This window comes from Lissotriton helveticus, chromosome 12 (assembly GCF_964261635.1).
Source record: "Lissotriton helveticus chromosome 12, aLisHel1.1, whole genome shotgun sequence".
NCBI lineage: Eukaryota > Metazoa > Chordata > Amphibia > Caudata > Salamandridae > Lissotriton > Lissotriton helveticus.
In genome coordinates this window covers 785,155,287-785,181,953 of record NC_136073.1, presented here as the reverse complement: position 1 = coordinate 785,181,953, position 26,667 = coordinate 785,155,287, and the positions used below count along the sequence as shown (strand labels likewise).

The window sequence follows — 26,667 nt, the reverse complement described above, 5'->3', positions numbered from 1 at the left end:
TTGGGTTAGTGTTGCTCACTGCTGTGCCTTGGTTGGGTTAGTGTTACTCACCGCTGTGTATGCCAATGCGAAGCTTCAGCTGCTGGTCCGGTCGATGTCGGATCTTGAAGGTTTTCACAGCCTCCAGCAAAGCCAGGGACATCCGTGCGATCTCCCTGGAGTGCAGCTTCCCATTTCGCACTGGCAAACCGGATACCACCATGTAGGCATCTCCGATAGTCTCCACCTGGGATAAGAGACCACAATACAAAGACAACCCAGATGGAATGAGAAGGACTAACAAAGATCACCCAAACCCCATCGTGATGGAGGTACAGCAGGGGCTGATGCGACCCATGCTGTCTTTGTGCTGTTACATGTGCATCCATTTTGTAGTGTGCTCATACTTGTGTGTTGTGTGATCAAAAATATATTGGTGTATGTGTCTAATCAGGTGTGTGCTGCTTCATGAGTCTTTGTCCATTATGAAGTGTACCCATACATGCATGTTTGAGGATCCTTTGTGAAGTGTCCTCAAATTTGTGAGTATATATGTCCACTGTGATGTGCATGCCCATCAGGGTCATCACCTGTCTATGTATGTGAAGTCACGAAAGTGACCCTACTGATGTGTGTGTGTTCACGTGACTGCACATCTCTGCTAGGCCGTGTAAGCTTTGTATTGTGATGTGCGCATACATTAAAAGCCAGTGAAGCACCCTAAAAGGGTTTCAAATAAAAATAGTGGAAGTTGATTCCCATGATGAGAAAATTAGGAGATAGGTGGAATGCTTGAACTAACCCTTACCACTGACAATGAGTCTGGGCCACATTTATCAATCAATTGTTGTGTCACTCTGCCACTGCAGAGCGGGCCAACCATGGAAACATTATTTGTTCCACGCTCCATCTTGAACAGTCCAGCCTAAGCTGCTGGGCGAGGTGACCCTAATCAGAAGAAAGGCAGCCCTGGACGCGTTTTGGCTTTATTGGGTATCATCTGTGGGCAGAATGATCTAAGAAACCCACAATGGGTGGACTGGCTCATAGAGGAGAATTTAGGTGATGGATGCTGTGGTTGAAGTAATCGTTAGCTTGATTTTTTGCTCAATGTGCCTTTACAGGTCAGCCCATATGAACTCAGTCTGGGTCCGCCACAAAAGGCACAGTTGACTCCAAATAGCAATGACATGTCTCCTCAGCCTTGAAACTTCTGTTGCAGGTGGAAAACACCTTCATTCAAATTTGCCAGTAATTTCTAATTTGGTTGGTAAAATAAATTATTCGCCGACCCTGGGATTACTAACTCCACAGGAAAATCATGACTTGTGTTATTTTTACCCAGACATTTTCCCTCCTTACAACCAATGAAAAGCACAGGTGAAAACAGGGCTGGAATGGGGACTAAGGTGTTGGAATTGGTGCAAAACACTGTGTCCAAATCCCAGAGATCCAAATTAAAGCTGGATCAATATTTCCTGGTGTGGGAATACCAATAAAGGAGTGCAGCATCTCATGTTATAATAACCTAAATAAGGACCACAGATCACCCAGCACATTCTGAAAATTGCTAGAGGGTATGGCGAGTCGACTTTCTGGTTCGAAGTCTGTAGTCCTTCAAACGAAAAAAAAATCCCTTGCCCCACAATAGACAATTTTCTGGAGAAATATAGTCCGAATTCCTAAGACCAGCTAATCAGCCCTCGTTCTGAAAGAAACTTTTAAATACTGGAACATATTCCTTGCAAGGATATCTTTGGAGTTCTGTGTAAAATCCAGTCCTACTAGCCTTAGGTACCGATGTGAAAGACAGACACACCTCTATGGTGGCCAAGTCTTTTGAAGGTATCTCTGACAGAGTGCCAATCAACCAGTAGAGGAATCACACGTCAATTTAGTTTTGGGAATAGGACACACGTTTGTGGAGCACTCCCCACAGGAGAGATAGGAGAGGCTAGAAATCTCCACCTGTAAGGTTGTTAGTTGCATTTTGCAGTACTACTTGACTTCCTAAAAGATGTCGTTTTTGAATCAGACCCTGTGTGTAATGTGTCTGTGTTTATTTCCCAGTGTTTAGTGGACTCTGAATGTGTGTGTCGATGTTTTCTGTGTGTGTGTGTGTGTGGTACACGTTTCCCAGTTAAGCGCATGCTGTAAGGGCACAGTACCTTGTAGACATCAAAGTTGTCTATGATGGCATCGAAGCAAGTGTAAAGATCATTTAACAAGGTAACAACCTGCAAAACACAAGCAAGAGGAGAGGGGTGGTAAGAAGCAGGGGCAGTTGAACAGAGAAATGGTTGGTGGAGGGCAGAGAAAGAGTAGTTGAGAGAGAAACAGAGAGGGTGTCAGGTTTGTGAAGGAGACAGACAGAGTTATATAAGCGATAACAGAAGGATGAGAGGGAGAACAGACTGCTGGATGTGTGATGAGAAGGCGGGGGAAGAGAAAGGCATTGGGGGCAGTGTACATGAAGGGGTGAAGGACACAGGCATTACACATATATGAAAAGGGGACCACCGTTTGGGTATTAGTGCTTGTAGTATATTTCATACCATCAAGGCAGGACCAATGCCAACTTTAGCTTGAGCCTGATAACCTGGATGAATAATACTTGATATATGATAAATAAGACATAATATAGGAATAATTGAAAAGTCATATAATTAAGACTAGGAGTAACAGTGTCTGGAATGAGATACGGCTGGTTTCGTCATTCAGCATTAAATTCCTTTGACGCCTAGGTACATTAACTCGAGACGTCTGGTCACCCATGCTGTAGTTGGCTATGCCAAGGTGCGAGATGACCATCGGTTGAGCCAGAATGAGCATTACCCTTCCTGTTTTTCTTGCCTGGATCCAAAAAGGGAACTTCCAGTTTTGCATTATAAGAAATATTTATCGTATCTGGTATTATCATTTGCACCAATCACTGTTCTTCATGACAAAGAATATGCATTGTTACCAGCTTTGGCGCCCTACCTGCAGCGCTACTTCATTTGCAGCTCCAGGACTTTTTAAAATTCCCGTTTTTGTCATTTACTTTGTTTTTTGTTTTTGACATTTCCCCTTGCTTTTAATTCGCCGGCCACGCATACTCCCACTGCTGTCCTCTCACCCGCACTCTAATAGAAGGTAAATCACCGCACTTTGCGGGTCCTGCGCCCCCGTCTCGTTGGCGGCCATCTTAGGTGTGGGGATAGTCTGCGCGTTCTAGTCCTCTTTCTAGGAGGCGAGGAGAGTATAAATTCAGGCAAATCAGGCAGCTCGCTCTTACCAGCTTTGGCGCCCTACCTGCAGCGCTACTTAATTTGCAGCTCCTGGACTTTTAAAAATTCCCGTTTTTGTCATTTACTTTGTTTTTTGTTTTTGACATTTTCCCTTGCTTTTAATTCGCCGGCCACGCATACTCCCACTGCTGTCCTCTCACCCGCACTCTAATAGAAGGTAAATCACCGCACTTTGCGGGTCCTGCGCCCCCGTCTCGTTGGCGGCCATCTTAGGTGTCGGGATAGTCTGCGCATTCTAGTCCTCTTTCTAGGAGGCGAGGCGAGCATAAATTCCAGCCATGCTTACGCGCAGCGGTGACGCGCTGCGGGGACGCCAGACTGACGCCGGAGTTACGCCAGAGTTCAGCCCGTCTGCGCCCGTCCGCGCTGAGGACGGGCTGCATGACGGGATGGACCTGGCTCCTACTCTACCTCCACTTGTTGATGTAACCAGGCAATACTCCTCATTAGAACTTCTGTCATTTAGACCATCAGCGCGGCCTTGTTTACACCGCTTCTCTCCTGAAGAGATATTGCTATCCCATCGTTGTATGACGTGCACCGTTTCCTTTCAATTCCCCGTCGCTGGTCTTAATAGACCCCATCCTTCTGCTAGACAGCCTACCAACTCCCCTAGAACTGGCTTCCTTAGTAATGTGCGTTCGCTCATTAAACACAACTTGGCCTTCCACGAATTTGTGGAGGAGAGACAGCCGGACTGGGTTTTTATTACGGAGACCTGGGCTTCTGACTCTTCCGGCCACGATCTACTGCTGGCCATCCCTGAGGGCTACTCTCTTCACAGGCAGGATAGACCATTGCGCAGAGGAGGAGGAATTGCCATTCTTTTTAAATCTTCTCTTCCTTGCACTGTTAAACCGCTATCTATGCCTCAAGATTGTTTTGAAGCACTATACTTTTGTATTATGTGTGCTCCATCGGTCTCTTTCACGGGGATACTGATCTATAGGCCGCCTGGCTCTAGAGGCAGTTTTTCTGCCGATTTATTGAGAATTCTCGAACCCTATTTTGGAAAGCCCTGTCTTACCATATTGGGTGATCTCAATTTCCATCTTGACGAGGATAACTCAAAGGACACCCTGTCATTGGTTGAATCACTCGGAGCCTGTGACCTTGTCCAGCTTGTGAACAGTCCCACCCACAAGGCGGGTCATATCCTCGATGGTGTATTTTCTAGTGATTCGAGACTCTCCACTGGTCCTCCTTTGCCGTTGGTCTGGACTGACCATTTTGCAGTACCGTTGGAACTTGCTCTTCCTGCCTCTTGCCCTACTAAACAGGCTACTACCTCACTTACTCTTAGGAGAAATTTCAGAAACATCACGGATGAGGCTTTTGCCCCTCTTGTTTTAGCTCCCGAGTTCCTCTCCCTGAAAGACGCGGATGAGGCAGCTCAGGATCTGATGGATTCCATCATTAATGCAGTGGAAAAGCTTGCCCCCGCATCTCTGCGTTATGTAGCCCGGCGGAAGCCTACGGCACCGTGGTTCTCCGACCAGTTGAGATCCCTAAGGCAGGGTTGTAGGAGTAGTGAGAGAAGATGGAGGAAATCCTGGGACCCTAAGGATCGGGAGGTCCACAAGTTCGCACTGCGGGAGTATAAACAGAAAGTGGTATCGGAAAAGCAGGAGTACTTTTCCAACCTTACTAGCTCTCTCACTTCATCTAGGGAGCTCTTCAAAATCGCTGACTCGCTATGCTCCCTTCAACTCCCAGATCCCGTAGTTAGCTCTCAGGATCTTTGCAATGATATCTCAGACTTCTTTCACAACAAAATTCTGGACATTCATGTTTCTTTAGAAGTCCAACGCCATTCCCTGGACGTGAATATCCCTCCTGCCGTAATTAATTTGGATTCTCGGGATGTAGCTCCTTCCAGAGTACTGGAGGGACTGAACCTTCTACTTGACAGGACTAAATCCTCTTCCCCAATGGATCCTCTACCTCTCAAAAAACTCAAAGAGTGTAGAAGTAGTCTCCTTCCTCCTATGCTGGAGGTTATGAATAAGGCTATTGTCCAGGGTTCTTTTCCATCGGTATGGAAGAAGGCTATTGTGAAGCCTCTCCTTAAAAAACCATCACTTGACCCTGGCTTTCTTAAAAATTTTAGGCCTATCTCCCTACTTCCTGCCCCAGCAAAAATATTGGAAGCACATCTTAATCTCCATCTGTCTTCCTTTTTGGATGCTTCTGGATACCTTGATAACACCCAGCACGGATTCAGAAAACACCACAGCACGGAGTCCGCTCTCACTCTTGTGGTCGATAACGTCCGACGCAAAGTGGACTCTGGCCAAACTACAGTTCTGGTCCTGTTGGACCTCACAGCCGCGTTCGATACCCTGTCTCCCGCCATCTTAACATCTCGGCTTAGGGAGGCAGGTGTTACTGGGCCGGCCCTGAGTCTCCTTAATTCCTTTCTCCTTGATAGGGAACAGAGAGTGATGCTCGGAAACTACCTCTCCCCTGCCAAGTCATTGCAATGCGGGGTGCCACAGGGGTCGGCATTAAGTCCGACCCTGTTTAACATCTACGTGGCCCCCCTTGCTAGACTAGTAAGATCGCAGGGGATGGAGGTGGTATCTTACGCCGACGACACCCAGATCATGGTGTCACCTGCTCATTCCTCTGTCAGGACATCCGCCTCCAGCTTCAGGTCATGCATGCAGCATGTGGCAGATTGGATGATCATCAACTCCCTTAAGCTGAACGGCGACAAGACAGAGGTACTGGTCTTTGGGAAGGACCAAGATATCTGGTCGAGTGAGTGGTGGCCCTCTTCTCTTGGCACCTGCCCCACCCCCTCCCAATCAGCCAGAAATCTCGGCGTGGTATTTGATACCTCACTCTCGATGCCTCTACAAGTGAACCAAACCTTGGCCACTTGCTGGGGTGTGATCAGGATACTCAATAGAATCCGTAGCTATCCCTCCCTCCAGGCACGCAAACAGATTGCAGTCGCTCTTGTTGGCTCCAGGTTAGATTATTGCAATTCTCTGTACATGGAGTCCAACAAGGGCCTTATACATCGACTGCAAATCGTGCAGAATGCTGCAGCACGCTTTGTTTTGGCTCTTCCTAAGACATCATCTGCCACCATTGCGAGGAGGGATCTTCACTGGCTCCCTGTTCAGCACAGAATTTCTTTTAAAATTCTGTGTCTGACATATAGAGCACTCGCGGATGGCTCAGCGGGTGCTATCAGCTCTTTACTCACCCGCTACTCTCCAACAAGATGTCTCCGATCCGCGGGACTATTCCAACTTGTTGTTCCCCGATTTAGGCTGACCAGATGGGGAGCTAGGGCTTTTTCCGTTGTTGCCCCTCAGCTCTGGAACGTAATTCCAATTGAGATTAAAACCCTACCCTCAATTGATTTGTTTAAAAAGGCCTTAAAAACTTGGTGCTTTTCCAGAGCCTACTAATGATAGATCGCTTCGGTGTTGCTATGAGCTGGTATATATGAAGTAGGCGCCTTGACGCCCATTGGGCTAAGTTCGCGCAGGACAAGACTCCTTTCATTCATTCATTCATTGTTACATCCTTGTCTGGAATTCGCTGACTTAGGCTGTGATAGGCCGGTCATGCCGATGATGAACCACACCAACTTTGATCAAACTGAGAGGCCCAATGACTAATCTGCCATAGATGCACTCAAACTTCCTGAAACCTCAAGTGGGTATGGCATGGTAAGTGAAGTGTCAATGGTAAGGGGTTTCTCTTATTATCTTCCTTCTTGCTACATGAAGACGCAGAAGGAGTCTCACGGTCTTGCTTAAGTACTACATAAGATTCTTGGTCGCTGGGCGGAAACGAGTACCCTAGTAAATAATCTCGCAAAAAGTGTGGTAGTAATTGTGTTTTGGATGGTTGCAGAACTCAGTCCAAGACGACCGCTGTAGAAGTATGCCTAAAGGCAAACACCTCCACCACGTTGGTCCCTTCGCTGCATCAAGTGATAGACTGCAACGGGGTGCTTAATTGCATCTGGTTGGAGTTGTTTGTAATTGGTGTTTGAAGACTAGAGCACCTACCACTGTCTTCCCTCCTTTCGTGGTCAAAGTGGACAGTGGGAGGACAGGAGGCAGACATGCATGCAGATGGAAAGTCAGTAAAACTTGGGAACCTACAGAATGTACTGTGTGATCTCTAGGAATGTCACTGGCTGCCTGCAATAGCTCAGCTCTTTATAGCCTTTGGTGGCAACAATGCTTGCCTTAGATCAAATTGTAGGGCTAGTAACCTCTGAATATAATATTGAATCATCCCAAATGTACTGGTCTAGGAAGAGGCTGTGTCTGCACACATAATACCAGACCACAGTGTGCTGAAAGGCCTTACAAATTGAGGTACTGATGTAATATGTCCAGGGTGCAAACCTGAATGAGGTTCCAACTGTGGTGAGTCCATCCTTTTTATTTCACCTCTTGTTTGAAAGGGAAGACTCAATTATCCCGCTAATACTGGGGGCCCAATTCCGATCTTGCTAGGAAGGCCTCCAGGAAGGTTTCGGAACGAGCAAATCCGATTCGGAGCCTGTTGCCGACCGAATCGCCCCCGTTCCAAATGACCAAGTACGATGTGAAGATCTTGTCCGCGTCGACTGAATCGTTTCCGAATCCGATCCTGTCAGTCTGATTCATTCCCAGCCGAATCGTGCCGCACAATGGAGCCAGATTTCGAACGAGTGAGTATGATGCACGATTCGGACAGCCATATCGACTCAGTAAACGACTGTGGGAATTGGTCTTCGCGGGGCTGTAGCAGGCCCCCCTTCACCAGGGGCCCTCCGAATCTGTCCCGTGGGGGTACCTATGGACCCCCCCATTCCATGCATGCACAGTTTGTTTCGTGGGCACCATGGGATGCCTGCCACAGGGTGTACGCTTTTCCCCACCGATCCCTTTTTTCTATGGGAGCCTGTGTACGCGTTCAGTATACAGGCTGCTTCATAGGGTTCAATAGGAGTCTGAGCGAACCGAGTCCGTTACCATACGGGTCCATCGGAATCGGTCGCTCGGACTCCCAGAGCGTGATTTGCTAGGAAAGCACTCCGGATCCGAGTCGTACGGAGTGCTTTCCTAATGAGATCGGAATCGGGCCCTGGGTGTTTTCATTCACAACTTTGGTAGGGTTCTCAAATCCCGCAAGTGTTGTTGGGGGATGTAAAGCTGGACTGGCACACCAGACTGGCATCATGAATACCACAAATTGGTTTGGAGTCCTACCTTCACCATTACTGGGAAAGAGAATTAGAGTTTACTCGTAACCAGGCAGCCTTTCCCTATTATGTGTGTCGGGCTGTGGGTAGCCAATGTATGGACACAGTTGCAGCCAATGAGGCAATCCACTGTGAGAAGGAATCTGGGGGCTGGCTTAAAGGTCATGTCACCCTTACATGGAAGGTCTCAAGGGCCATAGGGATGGTGGCATCATGGCCCTCCTAAGACACTGTGTCACAGAACCCTCAGTCAGCTGTCCTGCCAGAACAGGTAATTTAGACAAAGACATTTAGGGGCCCATTAGGATCTCGGGCGGATCGCCACCGCCCGCATGGCCACCCATTTTCCCCGCCATATTACTATGGCGGGGGGGACCACAGTGGATGGAAAGACCGTCAGCCGCTTTTCCACCCGGTTTTCAAGTTGACCGGCGTAAAAGAGCTTAATATGGTGGCGGTGTCTGAGTCATATTACTATGGGGGCGTAAACATGCCTTTCCGTGGCAGCTCCGAGCCGCGTATGGGGCAGTCAGGCAGCAGTGTCTCCTAGACTTTCGTAGCGAATCTGCACGTGTACCCCAACGTTCCAGAGGCTCATGAGGCATTGGAATTGATTCATAACAGTCGACAAATTTGCGACTATTGACATATCTTGTAGGTACATATCACAACCTCCACTAGATTTCACTTTTGTAAAAAACTTCATCTTTTAACTAGAGAACCGTAAGTAAGGTGGGGATTTGTGTGCCCTGTCCTGAAGAAGGAGCTTAGTCTCCGAAACATGTTGACACACACACATGGGAGGTAGTACACATTGTCCTGCATAATATACCTCCATACGCTGCACGTTTTTAATAGCGCCAGCCCGGGGGCAGATTAAAATTGTTTCTTTACCCCACGAGCCAGGCCCTTTTTAAACATCACTCGCCATATAACCTCACCACTCACGCACATAAAAAACCCTCACACACACCACACATAGTCATCAGCTGAAAGTGCTCCCGCGTATTCGCTGGTTGAAGCACGCCGCATCCCGTAGAGGGGTGCGAAGACCCCAATGATGAAGCATGACACCAAGGGTCCTTTTGGTGTGTGAGGGGTATTTTACAGACACAGGGTGCTCCCAACCTGAGTAGGGAAACCCTTTCTTAGTGGATTCTTTTTGTTTACATTCCACAGAAACTCTAACACACAAAACATCCGACACTGCGCATTCTTGCCTGTGGCAAAAGAGGTCCAGCTGAAGTTCTCCTCACTGTTGTAAGATGCCCTGTGCAGCCATGGAGTGTAGGTGTGTCATTTTTGATACGCCAGATGCCACTAGATGAGCTTGCCTGCCTTGGCTTTCAAAGAAACTGCTAGGTGGTTCAAGGTCACGGAAATTCCCTGACGCTCCTGCCAACTTCAAAGGAGAAGAATCTCTTGGTACACGATTTTTAACCCCATCCGCCCTGCTTGTTGCAGTGCCACATGGCAATAGTGTTGTCCATGAGAACTTACTCTTGCTTACCCTTGATGGATGGCAGGATGGACTTCAATGCCAGACAATTGGCCCGCAACTCCAGCAGATTGACTGGGAGCCTGGTTTCCGCTGACATGAGTCCTTTGATCTTCACCTCCCCCAGATGATCTCCCCAGCACAACAGTTGCTCATGTCATCACTGTCAACTCTGGGTGTTGAAGGAAGAGACCTCTGACACAAGTCCAATTGTGATCAAGCAATGACCACTGCAGATCATTTGCCGTTTCTTCTGAAATCTGAATTGCATCTGACAAGTTTTCTTGGTACTGGTACCATTTGAACTTCAGATTGCATTGCAAAGCTCGCATACGCCACCTGACATAGTCAACAAGGGGGTGCAAGAGGTCAAAAGGCCAAGAAGCCTCACAGCTGCTCTCACCGAGAGCCAGGACTAAGGTTGAAACGGTTCAATGACAAAATATCGACCCTTAAAATATCCCCATACCAAAATATTGTGACCAAAATATTGATGTCAAAAATATCGGCATCCTATACTTATAATGGTAAGTATAAAAATATAGAGAAAAAGAATATTGTTGTAATAAATAACGTTGTATTAAGTATTGTTTTTTAAATTTATATAATTTAAAATAATACATATTAAATAGTAACTATTTAAAAAAAATAGATTTAATATATATTTTAACAATTATAACAAATAAACTCAATTAGAAAAAGTTAAAAACACATATATAATACTCAGTAGAACCGAGGCACAAGAAAAGAGAAAAACGAAGGCACAAAACAAGAAAATGGGGCAGGGTAGAAACACTCTGACCCCCTAGGCCTGCTCAAGGGGTCCCACAAGAACCCCCCAGGGCCCAAAAAAGCATTTTTTTCTTTCAAAAATCGCGAGGTGTGCACTGGATCAGCGGATCCGGCCGGAAAATTAAAAAAAAAGAAGCGCGGGTTCCCGCGCTTCGTTTAATTTAAGCCCCCGGGTGGGCCAGGTCCTGGGGGCAGTATCAAAGGTTATATTAGGATGAGAGGAGGTCTGCCACTCTATCACAAAGATGATGTCATCAGTGATCTCATCAGTGATGTAATTTGAGATGTCATGAGTGATGTCATGAGTGATGTCACTGACCATGTCATGAGTGATGTAATATGTGACGTCATCAGCAGTGCATTGCGGGCGCGCAAGTTATAGTTAGCTGAACTAACTATAACGGGGGAATTTCTATGGTTTTGTTCGAGTGAAATGTCCAACTAACTATAACACCCCTGAAACCTATGGTTTTTTCAGTGAATTTCTAAGGTTTTTTAAATGCTAATTTTTAACTATAACGTGCCTGAAACCTATGGTTTTTTCAGTTAATTTCTAAGGTTTTTTAAATGCTAATTTCTAGCTATAATGTGCATTTCGGCAGTACCTTTCACTGGTTCTTTCCAACTGTTACTCCATCCTGTTAAAAGTGTTCGTCTGCAACTACATACTCCTCCCCCTTGTGTAATCAACACACCTGGGCAGTTCATTTGCAGTCCAGAGAACTACCTCTACCAGCATGCACTGTGTCGGCAAAACCGGGTCGGTGGCGTGGGAGAGCAGATCAAAGACTGTGGGTCTGTGCGGACATTCAGGTGAGTGGAAACAACACCATTACAGCTCCCCAAAGTCCACGAGCGTACCCCATGGCCCCCTCCATTCTGCCCAGCCGTTTCTCACCGGAATCCATTCAGGTAGGGGCTGCCAAATGCGATATATATATATATATATATATATTGAGTTTCGCTCCCTAGGTAAGAAAGCAGTGAGCCGCACTCGAAGCTTTTTCCATTGCCAGCATTCTGTATTGATAACAGCATGAGGTGTAATCCGACGCGTTATATATATATATATATGTCTAAGATACTCCTTTTAGTGCTCTCAATCTTTGAAGGGGTGGCGCGAAACCGGCAGAGAGAACCCGGTAATTATTATCCTTTAGAAACAAAGTCCCATTCACGCTCTCAGATCACCTCTGACACAGGAATTTACAAGAGTTTGTTCAGTATAGTTGGGGGTTTATTCCAGTCATAAACCCGCCGTGGCTTGTTCACTTCGGTGGCGAAACGCATCACGGCTGTTTTGCTGAACAAACTCTTGTAAAGTCCTGTGTCAGTAGTGATCTGAGAGCGCGAATGGGACTTCGTTTCTAAAGGAAATATATATATATATATATATATATATATATATATATATATATATATATATATATATATATATATATATATATATTGCAGCTACATTGCTCCTTCCGTCTCCCCTCGCCCTAGGCAGAGGATCGCTGTGGCCGGCGGAGCGCCCCGGGCATTTACTCCATGAATATATATTTATTGTATCACTAAATGTCCCAGCGTTCAGAAATTACCAGGACACTCCGGGATGCTTAAAATATATATTTGCAAAAAACGCCTCCACACCTATTTTTGCAAATAAATATTTCAAGCATCCCAGAGTGTCCTGGTAATTTCTGAACGCTGGGAGTTTTGGTGATACAATATTGTGTGCTGCTGGAGCCAATCCAGGACCACCGCACAGTCGAAGTCACAGATTCCGGGACTTTTTGAATGATATTATATATAGAAAATAAAATATTAGCAGAGTAAGAAATGATGCATATAAAAAGGCAAAATTGACCAATATCAGGTTAGATTCCCCATGTTAGACTAATGTTCTGATTTGTTACCTTTGCCTCAAATTGTAAAGCGCTCTGATATCCTTCGGGGTCACGTTCGCGCTATATAAAACTTTATCAATAAAAATAAATAAATACCAAAAACATAATATCTTTAAAAACAAACAATTGTAATTACATTTAAAAAGTAAACAACTTAAAATTTAGTAAAAATATTTTACACATTAAAAACATTATTAATTATACATATTTTAATTTTCAATAAATGAAAACATAATAATATCAATTATAACAATATAAAATAAATTATAAGATATAACATTTAATACATATACTATTCCCACTTCCATTTATACAAAACTACGCAAACTATTACAGTAAATGTATAACAAATGTACTACTCCCATTCACACAACACAAAAAGAATAAAACTGCGTAAAATTTACAAATCGTCCTCCAGTAAAAGCAGCAGTAGGGAAAGTGTTGGATTGAGATAGGTAAAATGTACTGTTCCTACTCCAGTCAGTGCAACATTAAAAACAAACCAAGGGGGTCATTAGGATGTAGGACAGATCGCCACCGGCCGCATGGCGGTGGCCATCTGCCCTACATCCTTCCCCGCCCGCCACCCATTTACCCCCGCCATATTAGTATGGCAGGGGGTACCCCGGCGGATGGGAAGACCGTCTGCCGCTTTTCCGCCCGGTCGACTAAAAGAGTTTAATATGGTGGCAGTGCCTGCTAGACACTGCCATCCATATTTGTATGGGGCGGAAACATGCCATTGTGGCGTTGTCGTGACGGAAAGGCATTCGGATTCTGCTTTTGGGGGCCCGTTGTGGGCCCCCAGGGTATACCCCTATAAACCCCACAACCCGCACATGAAATTTACATTAAAAAAAATGTATAGCACAATTACCATAACTAAATAATATTAAATAAAAATAATTCATTATTGTATTATATTTAAATTACTTCCCACACTATACCCCTATAAACCCACAATCTGCTACCGAACTAAAAATCACTGAAATTAATTTAATTAAATGTAATAACTAATAAAAATTTAACAAATGTTTTCATTTAAAATATATACTAAAATCCATTACAATAATTAAAAAACGATATTTTAAAGAACTATATTTTTGCAAATGATATTAATGACTTCAATTTAAAAAAATCCATATTACTTACCTTATAATCGATATTCTTGACAAAAATATTCTTGCTGACGATATTTCCATATAAAGATATTTTGGACATGATATTTTGGCATGGCAATATTTTTTTTCGATATTTTGTACGAATACCGGTTGAAACATCCGGTTCAAGGCCCAAATATCCTGGACTTGTTGAAATGAATGGAAGGCCCTAAACTGTATCCTATTCAGGATAGCGCCAATGAAAGAAAGCCTCTGCGATAAAATCAGATGTGACTTTGGCTTGTTGAAAGCAAACCCAAACAATGTCAAGAGATTTTATGGTTGTGGCCTACAACTGACTGCGGTAACCCTGTCTTCAATAGCCAGTCATGGTAGGGGAAAACAGGCACTCCCAACTTCCGATGGTATGCCACGACCACTACTATCACTTCCCTGATTACCCCATGAAAACTGGTGGGGCCCCAGGGAAGAACTGCACATTGAAAATGCTCCTGACCAAAGCTGATCCCCAGGTAATGCTGTGGGCCACAAGCCAAGTATATGAAAACACATATCATGTAGGTCTAAGGACACTATCCAGTCTCCTGGGTCAATTGTGGTTTGAATTTGGATCAGTACAAGCATTGTGAATTTTTCCTTCCTGAGGAAGGCATTCAGATGCCGAAGGTCCACTATAGGCCAGGGGTCTTCGTCCTTTTTCAGCAAAAAAAAATATTGAGATTAGCAGCCCTCTCCTATTTCCAAGTCCGGACCCTCTCGTCTGAAGATGCAGAAATAAAGGAACTGATGTCAGTGCACAAAGCGGTGGTACTTATACATGGCTGTGGTTGTCTGTGATTCCGGTCCAGGTAATTTCACGACCCCTGCACAAAGCAATCGTCCTAGGGCCCCAAGGGTCAAACTCTGCAAGCTTCTTGGTAGCATTAGGCTATACCTATAAGTAGATTCTATAAGTAGATTCTTCATCTACCGCCTCCACAAACAGAGCACCATATTTATATGTGGGAAGTAACAGGGCAACCACCATAAACTGGCATCTGTCCGGTGTCTCCTCCTTCCACATTTAATCACCTCATTTAAATACATTGCCGGCAGACAAGGCGGTAGAGGGTCTGTTACGTTTAGGGAGTGGGGTTTCCGACCCCACTAGATTCTTTTCAATCTGGTTTTTACACTGATTTTTTTTATTTCCGAAGAAAGGCCTCTGATTTATAAGATAGACTGTTATTAAATGTTCAAAAAGGTTTAAGATTTTAAAAAAAATGCTTCCAAAATATAGGTTTTTATAATACCCATACTGTACATAGTGCATTTTTTGGTATAACTGTCTTTTAAAACAACACACTTAACAGCTTAGCTGGTAACTCCTTTGTAATACCTCTCAAAAAGAATAAATCTGTATCATGGAGAATCTAGTGATTCCATCAATTTTATGGCAAGACTGGAGGCTCCTATTATGCTTTCCAATCTTGCTTTATAATGAATGGCAGTCAAGATAACAAAACATAACTACAGTGCCCAGAAGGCCAAACGCCAGGTTGACCAATGGGAGACAATAAAATCAGAACGTGAACAGCCAATGAACACACAGTCTAAGGTATAACGATAGTCCTGACTGTGAACAGCCCTCTTTTCTTGCTGCTCATAGTCAAGATAAGTACATGCTATCGTTATTTTCCTTAATACTGTGGTTCGTACTTGTGCAGGATTTTTAATTTGTATATTTCGTTGTTGAATGCCCTTACTTGACTTGTTGCGCTGCGTGCCTCCTGTTTCTGCCCGTTTCGTTTGTTTTCTGTGGTTCCCCCCAAGTTCGGCACTCCCGGTCTCGCGCGCGTCGGCCATTAGCTCGACGCAGGGCGGCCATTTCCTTGCTTTTCTGCTCTGTGAAGTTACGCTTCCCAGCGTGCCTCCAGCCTGTTCCCCCGAGCGTCTCCAGCCTTCTCAGCTTTTTGTTGGCTCGAGTTCACCCCGCTTTGTCCGGCCCCTTTGGGGAGTGGTTTCCTGTCTCCCTGCCGGTTCCTGGCTTTAATTCACGCCCACTGGGTGGTGCTCAATATTTGTTTCCTTAACCCTTTTTTGTCTGGTTTTGCCTTTCTGTCTTTCCTATGGAACTGGATAGTTCACCAGGCTCTCACTTGCACAATGAGGAAGGGGAGGCATTTAAGAATGATTTGAATGTCAGTTGGACACGCTGTTGAGGCATCTATGAAACGTTTTTTCCAAGGATATGGAACACTCTATGTTATCACTTATGTCCAAAGCTTTGGCCCAGTCTGCGGGGGATAGCAGAAAAAGGAAATTGGTACCCTCCAGCAATAAAGGTGATTTATCTGTTGCGTCACATAGATTTAATGAGGTTTCTCCTCACAAGGTTGAGGTCTTGGTACCTCCCAGGCCTTCTGCTAAAGAGGGGATTACTGCTTCTGACGGCAAACATAAAATGAAAACTAAACACGCCTTCTCATATTACTAGTACCCCGACTATTGATTAGCCTTTATTGACCTTCTTTTCCAAATTTGGGAAAGATCCACGCAAGGGCTTGGTCCATTTGCCAGGACAAGTTGTTGGACATGGTTGGTCCCCTGGCACGTATTTTTGACTTGGCAGAATCTGCCCAGCTAGACAGTACAGATCTGGACCCCCATGATATTTCTCTATGAGTCCAAAGAGCGTTCTGCTTTCTTGGCAATGCCAATTCGGCTATTACCCACGAACGTCGCAAGGCCCTCCTAATTAAGTTGGATCCTAAATTGGCTAACTTAGCTATGTTAGATCCCGGTATCAAGGCAGATGGTCTCCTGTTTGGTGACACTTTGGTAAAAGACCTTTGCAAGTTTGTTACGACTTTTGCTTCCCTGGAAAAGGCCCAGCAATCTATCAAGAAGGTTTTCACCCCACGTGTTTTTGGACGGGCCGGCAGAGGCAAGAGTCGCTCTACCGGCTGTTCTTTCCACAACCAAGGCTCAAGAGGTTCGTTCAATGCAAACACCAATTACCACAATTTCAAACCCCAGTTCTACCCCTAAAGAGGACAGGGTTTCAAGGGCCGTGGCCAGAAGAACTTCAGGACCAATAACCAGCAATGTAAGCTATTCAGTTCCTCCTCCTGTTGGGGGCCGTCTAAAATTGTTTCTCCCAAAATGGCAATCTCTGACTGCAGACCCTTGGGTCCTAAACTCCATCCAAGGCTATCTTATAGAATTCTACGCTCCACCTTTCCAAACAGTTTTTCTCCTCCTCTCGTCTTTGCAGACAACATGACAAACCTTATCTCATCAGAGGTTCTATCTCTTCTCCAAAAACAGGCAATTCAGATCGCCCCTCTAGATCCTTCAGGTTTCCTCAGTTCTATCTTCCTGGTTCAAAAGAAAAACAAGAAGATGCGTGCGGTCATAAACCTGAAATGGTTCGACTAGTTTGTGGTTTATCGCCACTTCAAGATGGAGACCATCATCCATCTCAGAGATTCCCTTCGTTTGAATGATTGGATGGTCAGAATAGATCTTCAGGGCGCCTACCTCACTATTCCGATTCATCATTCCTACAGAAAATGTCTCCAATTTCAATGGCTAGGAGGGACTTTCCAATTCTGTTCTCTCCCTTTCGGTCTGTCGTCCACACCATGGTGCTTTACCAAAATTATGAAACCCGTGGTGACCTATCTTCGTTCGCTCGGGATCAGATTGATTATTTATCTCGACAACATCCTCCTGATGAGTCTTTGCAAATAGACTCTGTTATCTCATTTACACATCACTCAATCTCTTCTCTCAGACCTGGGTTTTCTTCTAAACCACGAAAAGTCGATTGTCACTCCTTCTCAACTAATAGAGTTTCTAGGTTTTCTCGTAGATTCTTCCACCGCTTCTCTTCATCTCCCTCAATCAAAGGTATTCAATATAAAATCAGAAATCTCCCAAGTGCTTTGCAGAGACTCGATTTCCCTCAGATCTCTTGCAAGGATCGTGGGTCTTTTGTCCGCTTCTATTCAAGCAATCTTTCCCGGCCCTCTTCATTATCCGGGTCCTCATGCGCCTAAAGATTTATCACCTGCGTCTAGGCCTAGCTTATTCTGATCTTCTCTCCTTGGATCAGGAGTCACGCCTAGAACTTCAATGGTGGATAGACCATTTAAATGCCTGGAAAGGCAGGACCATCTTTGCCTCAGCCCCAGATCTTGTATTAGAATCCGATGCAAGCCTGACATGTTGGGGCACCCATTGTGGCACGATCTCGACTGGAGGTACATGGTCTCAAGAGGTGTCCAAATTGCACATAAATTGTTTAGAGATGCTTGCAGGTTCCTTGGCTATCAGAAGCCTTGCAAAGAAGAAGGTATGTTGCTCTATCCTCCTTCGCACGGACAATGTTTTGCGGTACGTTACATCAACCATCTAGGTGGCACCAAGTCCAAACCCCTTGGGGAGTTTGCAAAGTGCCTCTGGGAATTCTGTCTCCTCCACAGGATCTCGGTCACAGATGAGTATCTCCCAAGCAATCTCAATTCCAAAGCGGACTGGCACTCTCGTTATCTACGAGATTCCAACGATTGGAGGCTTCTTCCATCCGTTTTTCAATCTCTTTTTCAAAAATGGGGCCCCTTTACACATCGATCTCTTTGCTTCCTGCCTCAATTCCCAGCTTCCTCGTTTCTTCAGTTGGCGGCCGGACCCTTTGGCTCTCGCCACAGACGCCTTCTTCCAAATTTGGTCCTTCATCTCAATTATGCGTTCCCCCTTTTGTCATGATCAACAGAGTTCTCGCACAGACCAGACGTCAACTTGCCTCCCTGATTCTAGTGGTCCCCTTCTGGCAGTCCCAGATCTGGCTTCCCTCCTTTCTGGCGATGACAGTGGACTTTCCGGTCCTTTTTCTTTTCTCTAACAATCTTCTCTTAAATCCCTCGGGTCAGCCTCATTCTCTAATTCTGGACAATTCCTTGGTCTTGTCCGGGTGGAAGGCCTTGGGTCAACCTTTTCTGACCTCCTCATTTCGCAAGAGGCTTCTCTCTTTATTAGCAGGGCTTGGGCCCCAGGAACAACTATCGCCTATAAGTCAGCATGGTCTTTATGGGCAAGCTGGGCTTTGGGAATACGTATCGATCCCTTTTCAGCTCCTTTAAATTACATTGTCAATTTTCTGGCTTCTGAAGCCAGTTCAGGTAAGTCTTACAGAACAGTTAACTTGTATCATTCAGCAATTTCTCTCAACCACTGTCCTATTGGTGGTAAACCAGTGGCCGAGCACCCCCTGATTTGTCGTCTCCTGCGAGGCGTTACATTTTCTAAACCGCCTTTATCTAAATATTCTCAGTTACGTAAATTTGGCACTCCAACTGTTTTCTAACTGGCCTGATAATGCTGTTCTTTCTTTAAAAATGCTTTCAGCTAAACTTACTATGCTTTTGTGCCTGGTTTCAATCAAACTTGTTTCTGATGTCAAGGCTCTGGATGTTTCTTCTCGTCAGTCCACTCCTTCTGGTGTATTGTTCCATGTTAATAGACGTACAAAAACAAATTTGAATACTGTTTTTTACCCTTATTTTCCTGATCACCCTAAATTATGTGTAGGTCAGTGTCTTAAGTTATATGAACAAAGAACTTTTGATCTCAGAACGTCCTCCAATTCCCAGCCTCTCATTTCTTTCCGTAAACCTTATAACGCTGTTTCTGCTGCCACTTAAGCCCGTTGGGTGATGTCCCTGGCTGGTATTGATGTTTCTGCGTTTGGGGCATACTCTTATTAAAGACACAGAGACGAGTATTATCCAGCCACAACACATCTTAATATGTGTTTTTCTCCCGCCCTACAGCGGCTCCAGCTTTATTTATTTATAAAGTTTTATATAGCACGAACTTGATCCCGAAGGATATCAGAGCGCTTTACAATTTGAGGCAAAGGTAACAAATCAGAACATTAGTCTAACATGGGGAATCTAATGGGCATTGAATCAACTAGTACAAACGCACAAATTATTCACCTTCGGTAACGATATATCTGTAAGGAACAGTAGTTAGTGTTAGATTCCTTACCCCAGAACATCCCCAGGCATCTACTGTAGTAGACAAATTCTTTACCAGCTTAGAAGATTTGATGTTTTCTCCAAACAACCTCCCGCATCTTCCTGATGGGACCCTGCTTCCTCCAAAGGAGTCGGCTTGGCCATACACCGCTTCTCCCGACTTCGTGGATCGCTCATCTCTCGCTCCTGCTTCCAAGACGACCTTCCTGGACTTCAGTCAAGACCTTTTTACTTGGACTTTGGCCTTATGTATTGTGTTTGCCATTTTTCCTCTAGTTTTGGATTCTGTTTAACTGCTCGCTACAGAAAAGAGGGTTGTTCGCAGTCAGAACTATTGTTATATCTAGGACTGTGTGTTCATTGGCTGTTCACGTTCTGATTTCATGGTCTCCCATTGGTCAACCTGGCGTTTGGCCTTCTGGGAACTGTAGTTTTGTTTTGTAATCTTGGCTGCTATTCATTATAAAGCAAGATTGTAAAGCATAATACTCGCCTCCATGTCTTTAATAAAATTAGGATTTTCTGACATAATTTACTAGGAAAATCGACATTGCACCCAATAACGGCTTCCAAGCACCCTTTACATTTGCAGATTGACCAGTGCGCGCATTTACATTTCTTTTAAACAATCAGGCACCCTGGTGTAGAGAGCCACTCGGGCTCTCTCATACATTGTATCAACACACACACACACGCATACACGCATACCCCGGGGCGGGCTCGCACGGGGTATAAATAAACAAGGCGGAAGACCACTCGGGGTCTTTCCGGCTAGCAGTCAAGCCAGGTCTGGTGTCCGTTATTTACCCACATAATAGCCACGTGTCGGGCCGTGACCCTCCACGCTACACTGGCGACGAGGCCGGCTCACCTTCACGCGTGCCGAGCTGCCTCTGTCGAGAGCGCCGTGGAGTGCCTGCATCCTGCTGCGGAGTCCACCCGCGCATCCTGCCGCACCTACCCCGGCTTCCGAGGCCCGCCCACGCGCCTCCCTGGTGGGAGCGCCTTCAGCTGGCGGGGCTCGCCGGAGAGCCAGAGTGCGCGACGTCCAGCGTCAAGGTGCCGGTGAGTGTGCTGCTGTCCCGTTTGCGCGCAACTCCCGCGTGTCCTCCCCGCTCCGCCTCATCGCCTCCCTAAAGGCGAAGTCACGCGCAACTCGCGCGGCGGCACCAAGTGGCCTCGGAGGGGCCTAGTACCGTCTCCAGCCTCGCCGCTGCCGCACCTCGTCAACGAGGACACACGGACGCCCGTGCCCCGCCCCTAGAGCACGCGGCCCGGTGGATGAGAAGGGAAGGAGGACACACAACAAGCACTGGCAAAGACACTGCTCCAGCACCCGAAAATTCCCACGGCTGGGACGTGCCAAGCCCCATACTCTGCAGCCACAGCCAGAAAGGGGAAGACAACGCACTCCCTACCTACCAAGGCGCAACAGGGAACAATCAACCACTAGCTAATCCAAGGGACAGTGCTGCCAAATCACCCCGAAGGCACACAGGAGTTAGACACTCACAAGGAAGCGTCAGTAGTGAAAATAAAGGACTGAACCATGTCGGTAACAGCGCCAGCAGCGGATCAAGATGGAACAGGCCAAAACCCACCACCAACAATAGCCGCACCGCAACCACAGGCCCAGAACCAAGCCGGAGCCCCCACACTAATGGCTGTCCCCCACCTACATTCCGGCGCAGCACCCCTTCCCCCGTTCAGCGAGACGACAGACCCTGCAACGGCGGCGATAAGGTGGAAGGCATGGGTTGGGAGGCTCAACCTATACTTCAAAGGCACCAGAGAGACGGATGGTACGGTGAAAAGGTCGCTCCTCATCCTGTATGGTGGGCCTGAAATCTACGAACTGTTCGAGTCGCTCCCCAACACTGGACCCGAGCACGACTATGACGCCGCGGTCGCGGCCCTCAACGCGCACTTTGACCCCCAGATCAACCATGATTTTGAAAAATTCAAATTCAAACGAGCGTGGCAAACGGAGTCAGAGTCCGTCGACATGTACTACACGAGGCTACGCCGGCTTGCGAGCACCTGCCCATTCACCAACCCACGGGAGGAAATTCGAGACCAAATCATAGTGGGCTGCAAGTCTAAACTCCTGAGGAAGCTCATCCTCCGCCCGCCAGGCATATCGCTTGATGAAATACTGGTCCTAGCCAGGTCACACGAGCTTTCCGACGCGAGGGCGGAGGAGATGGAGGCTGCGCTACGCACACCGATAGTCGCCCCAGTCTCCGCCAGGACGACACCAATCAAGGAGGAGAGAGTAGATGCAATCCATAGGAGATTCCCGGCCACCCGCCCACGAAACAACCCCTCACGAGGAAATCAGTGCGGCTACTGTGGTGAAGACCATCCTACGACAGCCACGTGTGGCGCGAAAGGAAAGACATGCCTAAAATGTGGGCGGCTGAACCATTTCGCTGCAGTATGTAGGGGAGGAAAGTTCAAGACAGCTGGCCCGAGAGCCAGGGCAGTAACACAACGCATCCGGCAGCTATCGCTGGACCACGACCCACCCCCGCCTGACCACCAGGCTCAGGAGAGGCGACCAAGATACGAAGACGATGAAGACGATGACGTGTATGTCGTCTCCTACGTCAGCAGAGCGTCCACCAGGAGGAGGCCCACACCCATGTGCTCCATTGCCGTAGAAGGCACCGAGATAAAAGCCCTGATAGACACAGGGGCTTCCGTGAATGTCATGGATTCCGATCAGTATGAAAAAATGTCTCCTAAGCCCCCGATGGTGCCTTCCACTGCAAGGATCTACACCTATGGTGGCACAGAGCCATTACCGCTAAGGGGAGTGATCCAAATGACCGTCGTCAACGGCGAATACTCCACGGAAACACGGTTCCATATCACAGAAGGGAAGAAAGGCACCCTTCTGAGCTGCCACACGGCGGAGGACCTTGGCCTCGTGTTCTTCGCCAACCAGGTGCATCAGGCACATGCGGATTTCATGCTGAAGGACTTCCCAGAACTGTTTCAAGGCCTTGGAAAACTCAAAGGACGGAAGTTCAAGCTGCACATAGATACGTCGGTACGGCCGTTAGCCCTCCGACACAGGAGGGTACCATTCAACTTGAGACCGCAAGTCGAAGAGGAACTACGGAAACTGGAAGACCTTGGCGTCATAGAAAAGGTGTCGGGCCCGACACCCTGGGTTTCCCCGCTGGTAGTAGCACCAAAGCCGAAACAACCCGGAGCAATCAGACTATGTGTGGACATGAGGCTGCCGAATGCAGCAGTCAAACGAGAACGACACATCACCCCTACCATGGATGATATAGTAGCTGACCTGAATGGGGCGAAATGGTTCTCGAAACTGGACCTTAACTCGGGATACCATCAGCTCGAGCTGGAACCAGCAAGCAGGTATATCACTACCTTCTCGACCCATGTAGGACTTCGACGCTACAAACGGTTAAGCTTTGGTGTTTCCTCCGCGGCGGAGGTATTCCAAAATGCCATACGGGAAGTACTATCTGGACTGAGTGGAGTCATCAACCTCAGTGACGACATATTGGTCTACTCGGCAACCATCGAGGAGCACCATGCACACCTGAGGGCCACCCTCCAAAGGCTCGCGGACAGCGGGCTGACCCCACACCGGTCGAAATGTCCTTTTATCAAGAATCGATAGACTTTTTTGGCTACACGTTCACGCGGGAAGGTCTGAAGGTGGATCCTAAAAAGGCAGAGGCGATCAAGGCAGCGAGCACCCCAAGAAACCCCACTGAAGTGCGCAGTTTCTTAGGCATGGCCACCTACTGTGGCCGGTTTATACCCAACCTGGCCGCGCTTGCAGAACCCCTCAGAGCCCTCACGCGAGCAGATCACAAGTGGGAATGGTCAGTAGCCGCCAACAATGCATTTCAAAACATTAAAGCCAGCCTCCTAGACAATACTGTAATGGCATATTTCCAGCCCCGCCGCAGGACGGAACTGATCGTCGATGCCAGCCCGGTGGGCCTAGGGGCGGTGCTCCTGCAAGAATACGGGCCAGAGGAGTGGAAACCAGTCGCATATGCCAGCAAGGCGCTGTCGGACACCGAGACCAGGTATGCCCAGATCGAACGGGAAGCCCTGGCCATAAAATGGGCATGTCAGCATTTCCATCTCTACCTGTGCGGGCAGGAGTTCACCGTGGTGACGGAACATAAGCCGCTGCTGCCGCTATTCGCAGGGTCATCCAGGCTGGCACCCCCACGCATTGACGCTGGGCCGTTCAGCTACAAGGCTATAACTTCAGAATGGTGTTCCGACCTGGGGCCCACAATCCGGCTGACTACCTATCTCGCCACCCCGATGTCGTCAGCCAATTTCCACCACAAGAAGAAGGCGTGGAAGCTGAGGAGTTTGTCCACATGGTCTCGCAGGCTGCATGCCCTGAAAACATGACATTGAAGGAAATAGGGGAAGCGACCGCCACGGACGGGACGCTAGTGAGAGTTCGCCAGGCTCTAGAAGGGAACCGCTGGGCCCATTTCCTTGATGGAGCACCGAACCTTCGACTGGAAGTGAGCCATGCGCGACACCAGCTGTGGCAAATCCGGAGTGAGCTGAGCGTGGGCGATGAAGGAGTCATCCTCAGAGGACATCTCATCGTAATGCCCGAGAGTCTCCAACAAAGAGCGTTAGCCCTGGCACACGTAGGCCATCAGGGAATGGCCAAGACAAAAGCCCGTCTAAGGAGCAAGATATGGTTCCCCGCCATGGATAGTCAAGTGGACGCGATGATACGCTCCTGCCATGCCTGCACAATCACGGGCGGTGACCCGACCCCAGCGCCGGTGATCACAGAGGACGCACCTCAGACGCCCTGGACACACCTCAACATAGACTTTGGGAGCATCCCCGATGGCCGACACACGTTGGTCCTTGTAGACTCTTTCTCCAAATTCCCGATTGTGGAGGTTATATCTTCGACAGCCTTTCCCCAAGTCAAAAAGGTGTTGAACCGCATCTTTGCCACCATGGGACTCCCGGAAGAAATCAAGTCTGACAATGGACCCCCTTTTCAAGGGAGAGAATATCAGAACTATCTTGATAGCCTCCGGATCAAGCACAGGAAAATCACCCCGCTGTGGCCCCAGGCAAATGGGGAAGTTGAAAGACTGATGCGGACCCTCAACAGAGCCCTGCGCATCGCCGTGGACAGTGGAGAAGATCCAGAATTGGCCCTTGATCAATTTCTAGGGGCCTATCGGCAGACGCCCCACAGCACCACAAAATGTGCTCCCGCCCACGTGCTATTCAAGAGAGCGCCCCGCGACAGCATACCGACGGACAGCACCTGGGTGCCTGAAGAGAGAGATGCTGCGGTCATTCAAGCCCGGAGACAAACCACCAATCAGAAGGCGAGCGAGCGTCGCCACGCCAAGGAGCCCACTCTAAAGGAAGGGGACACGGTTGTAGTGCGAGATCGCCACCCGGGGTGGAAATTCCGCACGCCTTATGAGTCGGAAGTGTGGATCGTGGACAAGGTCCAAGGAACAATGGTGACCGCAAAGCGCAATGGACAAGTGGTGACACGCAACGTGTCGTGCTTCAAGAAAGCAGGCGAAGTAACTGGAGACCAACGCACTGCGGAAGGACTTGAGGCAGAAGATGATGGAGGTCTGGATCTTGGAGGGCCAGTGCCAGAGTCACCCGTAGCGAGGCAAAGAGGAGAGAGTCCGCCCAGAATGACACCGCAAAACCTCACTGTCGGGAACAACCGACCCTGGGCAGCCAGCGGCGGTGAGAATGCAGGGACAACCCCGGCTGGGGTTGCCGGATCACCGTGTGCCCGGAGCCAACGCTACAATCTGCGCCCCAACCCGAGACCCAGACAGAATCTAAGAGACTTTGCCTGGACATCCCCGTGAGTCAAGAAACGCGTGTTTGCTGTAAGGACAGAACTAAATTGAAGGAGGGATGTAGAGAGCCACTCGGGCTCTCTCATACATTGTATCAACACACACACACGCATACCCCGGGGCGGGCTCGCACCGGGGTATAAATAAACAAGGCGGAAGACCGCTCGAGGTCTTTCCGGCTAGCAGTCAAGCCAGGTCTGGTGTCCGTTATTTACCCACATAATAGCCACGTGTTGGGCCGTGACCCTCCACGCTACACCTGGCAAGAAGGCTTGTTTAGCCGTGTGCCCATCCCTTGGTTTCACAAAAGAGGAGACTCCCTGCCATACATTACAGCTCTAGGAGTTAACCTAGTTAAAATGCAAAATTCGCCCAGGCCTCCCCTTTCAGCGTGAATTGAGGTTTAAGCTAAATGCCTAGCACTGGTTCAAACCCGCCTGGTTATTCTTTTGACAAATATATTTTTTTCCATACACAATCCTGGCCTTTCATATTTCTATTTCTACTCTCCCAGCCTCACATTTGCCGCCTCCACAATAGAGACCAGCCTGTTTCCATCTGCCTGTTTTCCCTCACACCCGCCTCCACTTTCCATTATCTGTCACCTTATTTGCCTGGTAATTGTTTTCCATTTTGTTGCTGCTGAACAGCTAAATGGAGGTAATGAATTCTACGAACAGTTTGCAGCCTTGACCTACATGAACGCGGAATTGGAGAGCCACCGATTGCTCGCAGGCGCCGCCCAGAAACTTCCAGAAGCCCTGGAGTCCTTCGTCTCTTTCCAGGGAGCCCGAGGGACGCAGTGACGTGCGCCACGTTCTGCGCTCAGTGACCTGTTGCTATAGTGCCCTGGTGTCCACTGAATATTCAGAATATACAGAAGCATGTCAAATTATCAAGATAACCAGTTAGAGAGATTTTCAAATAAGGAATCTAAATAGATCAAATTTGAATTATAAGTGGTTATCCTGA

The 26,667-nt window shown here is 47.5% G+C and overlaps 1 protein-coding gene across 1 annotated transcript in view; it reads right to left on the bottom strand.

Annotated features, from left to right (window-relative positions):
* NPR1 (natriuretic peptide receptor 1) overlaps window positions 1–26,667 on the bottom strand; it is an 845,985-nt gene that overhangs the window by 30,449 nt on the left and 788,869 nt on the right. Inside the window, exons 18-19 of the mRNA XM_078671023.1 lie at window positions 2,148–2,216; window positions 52–226 (exon numbers count right to left, since the gene is read on the bottom strand). Coding sequence (XP_078527149.1) covers window positions 52–226; window positions 2,148–2,216 — 244 coding nt within the window. The remainder of the gene's footprint in view (window positions 1–51; window positions 227–2,147; window positions 2,217–26,667) is intronic.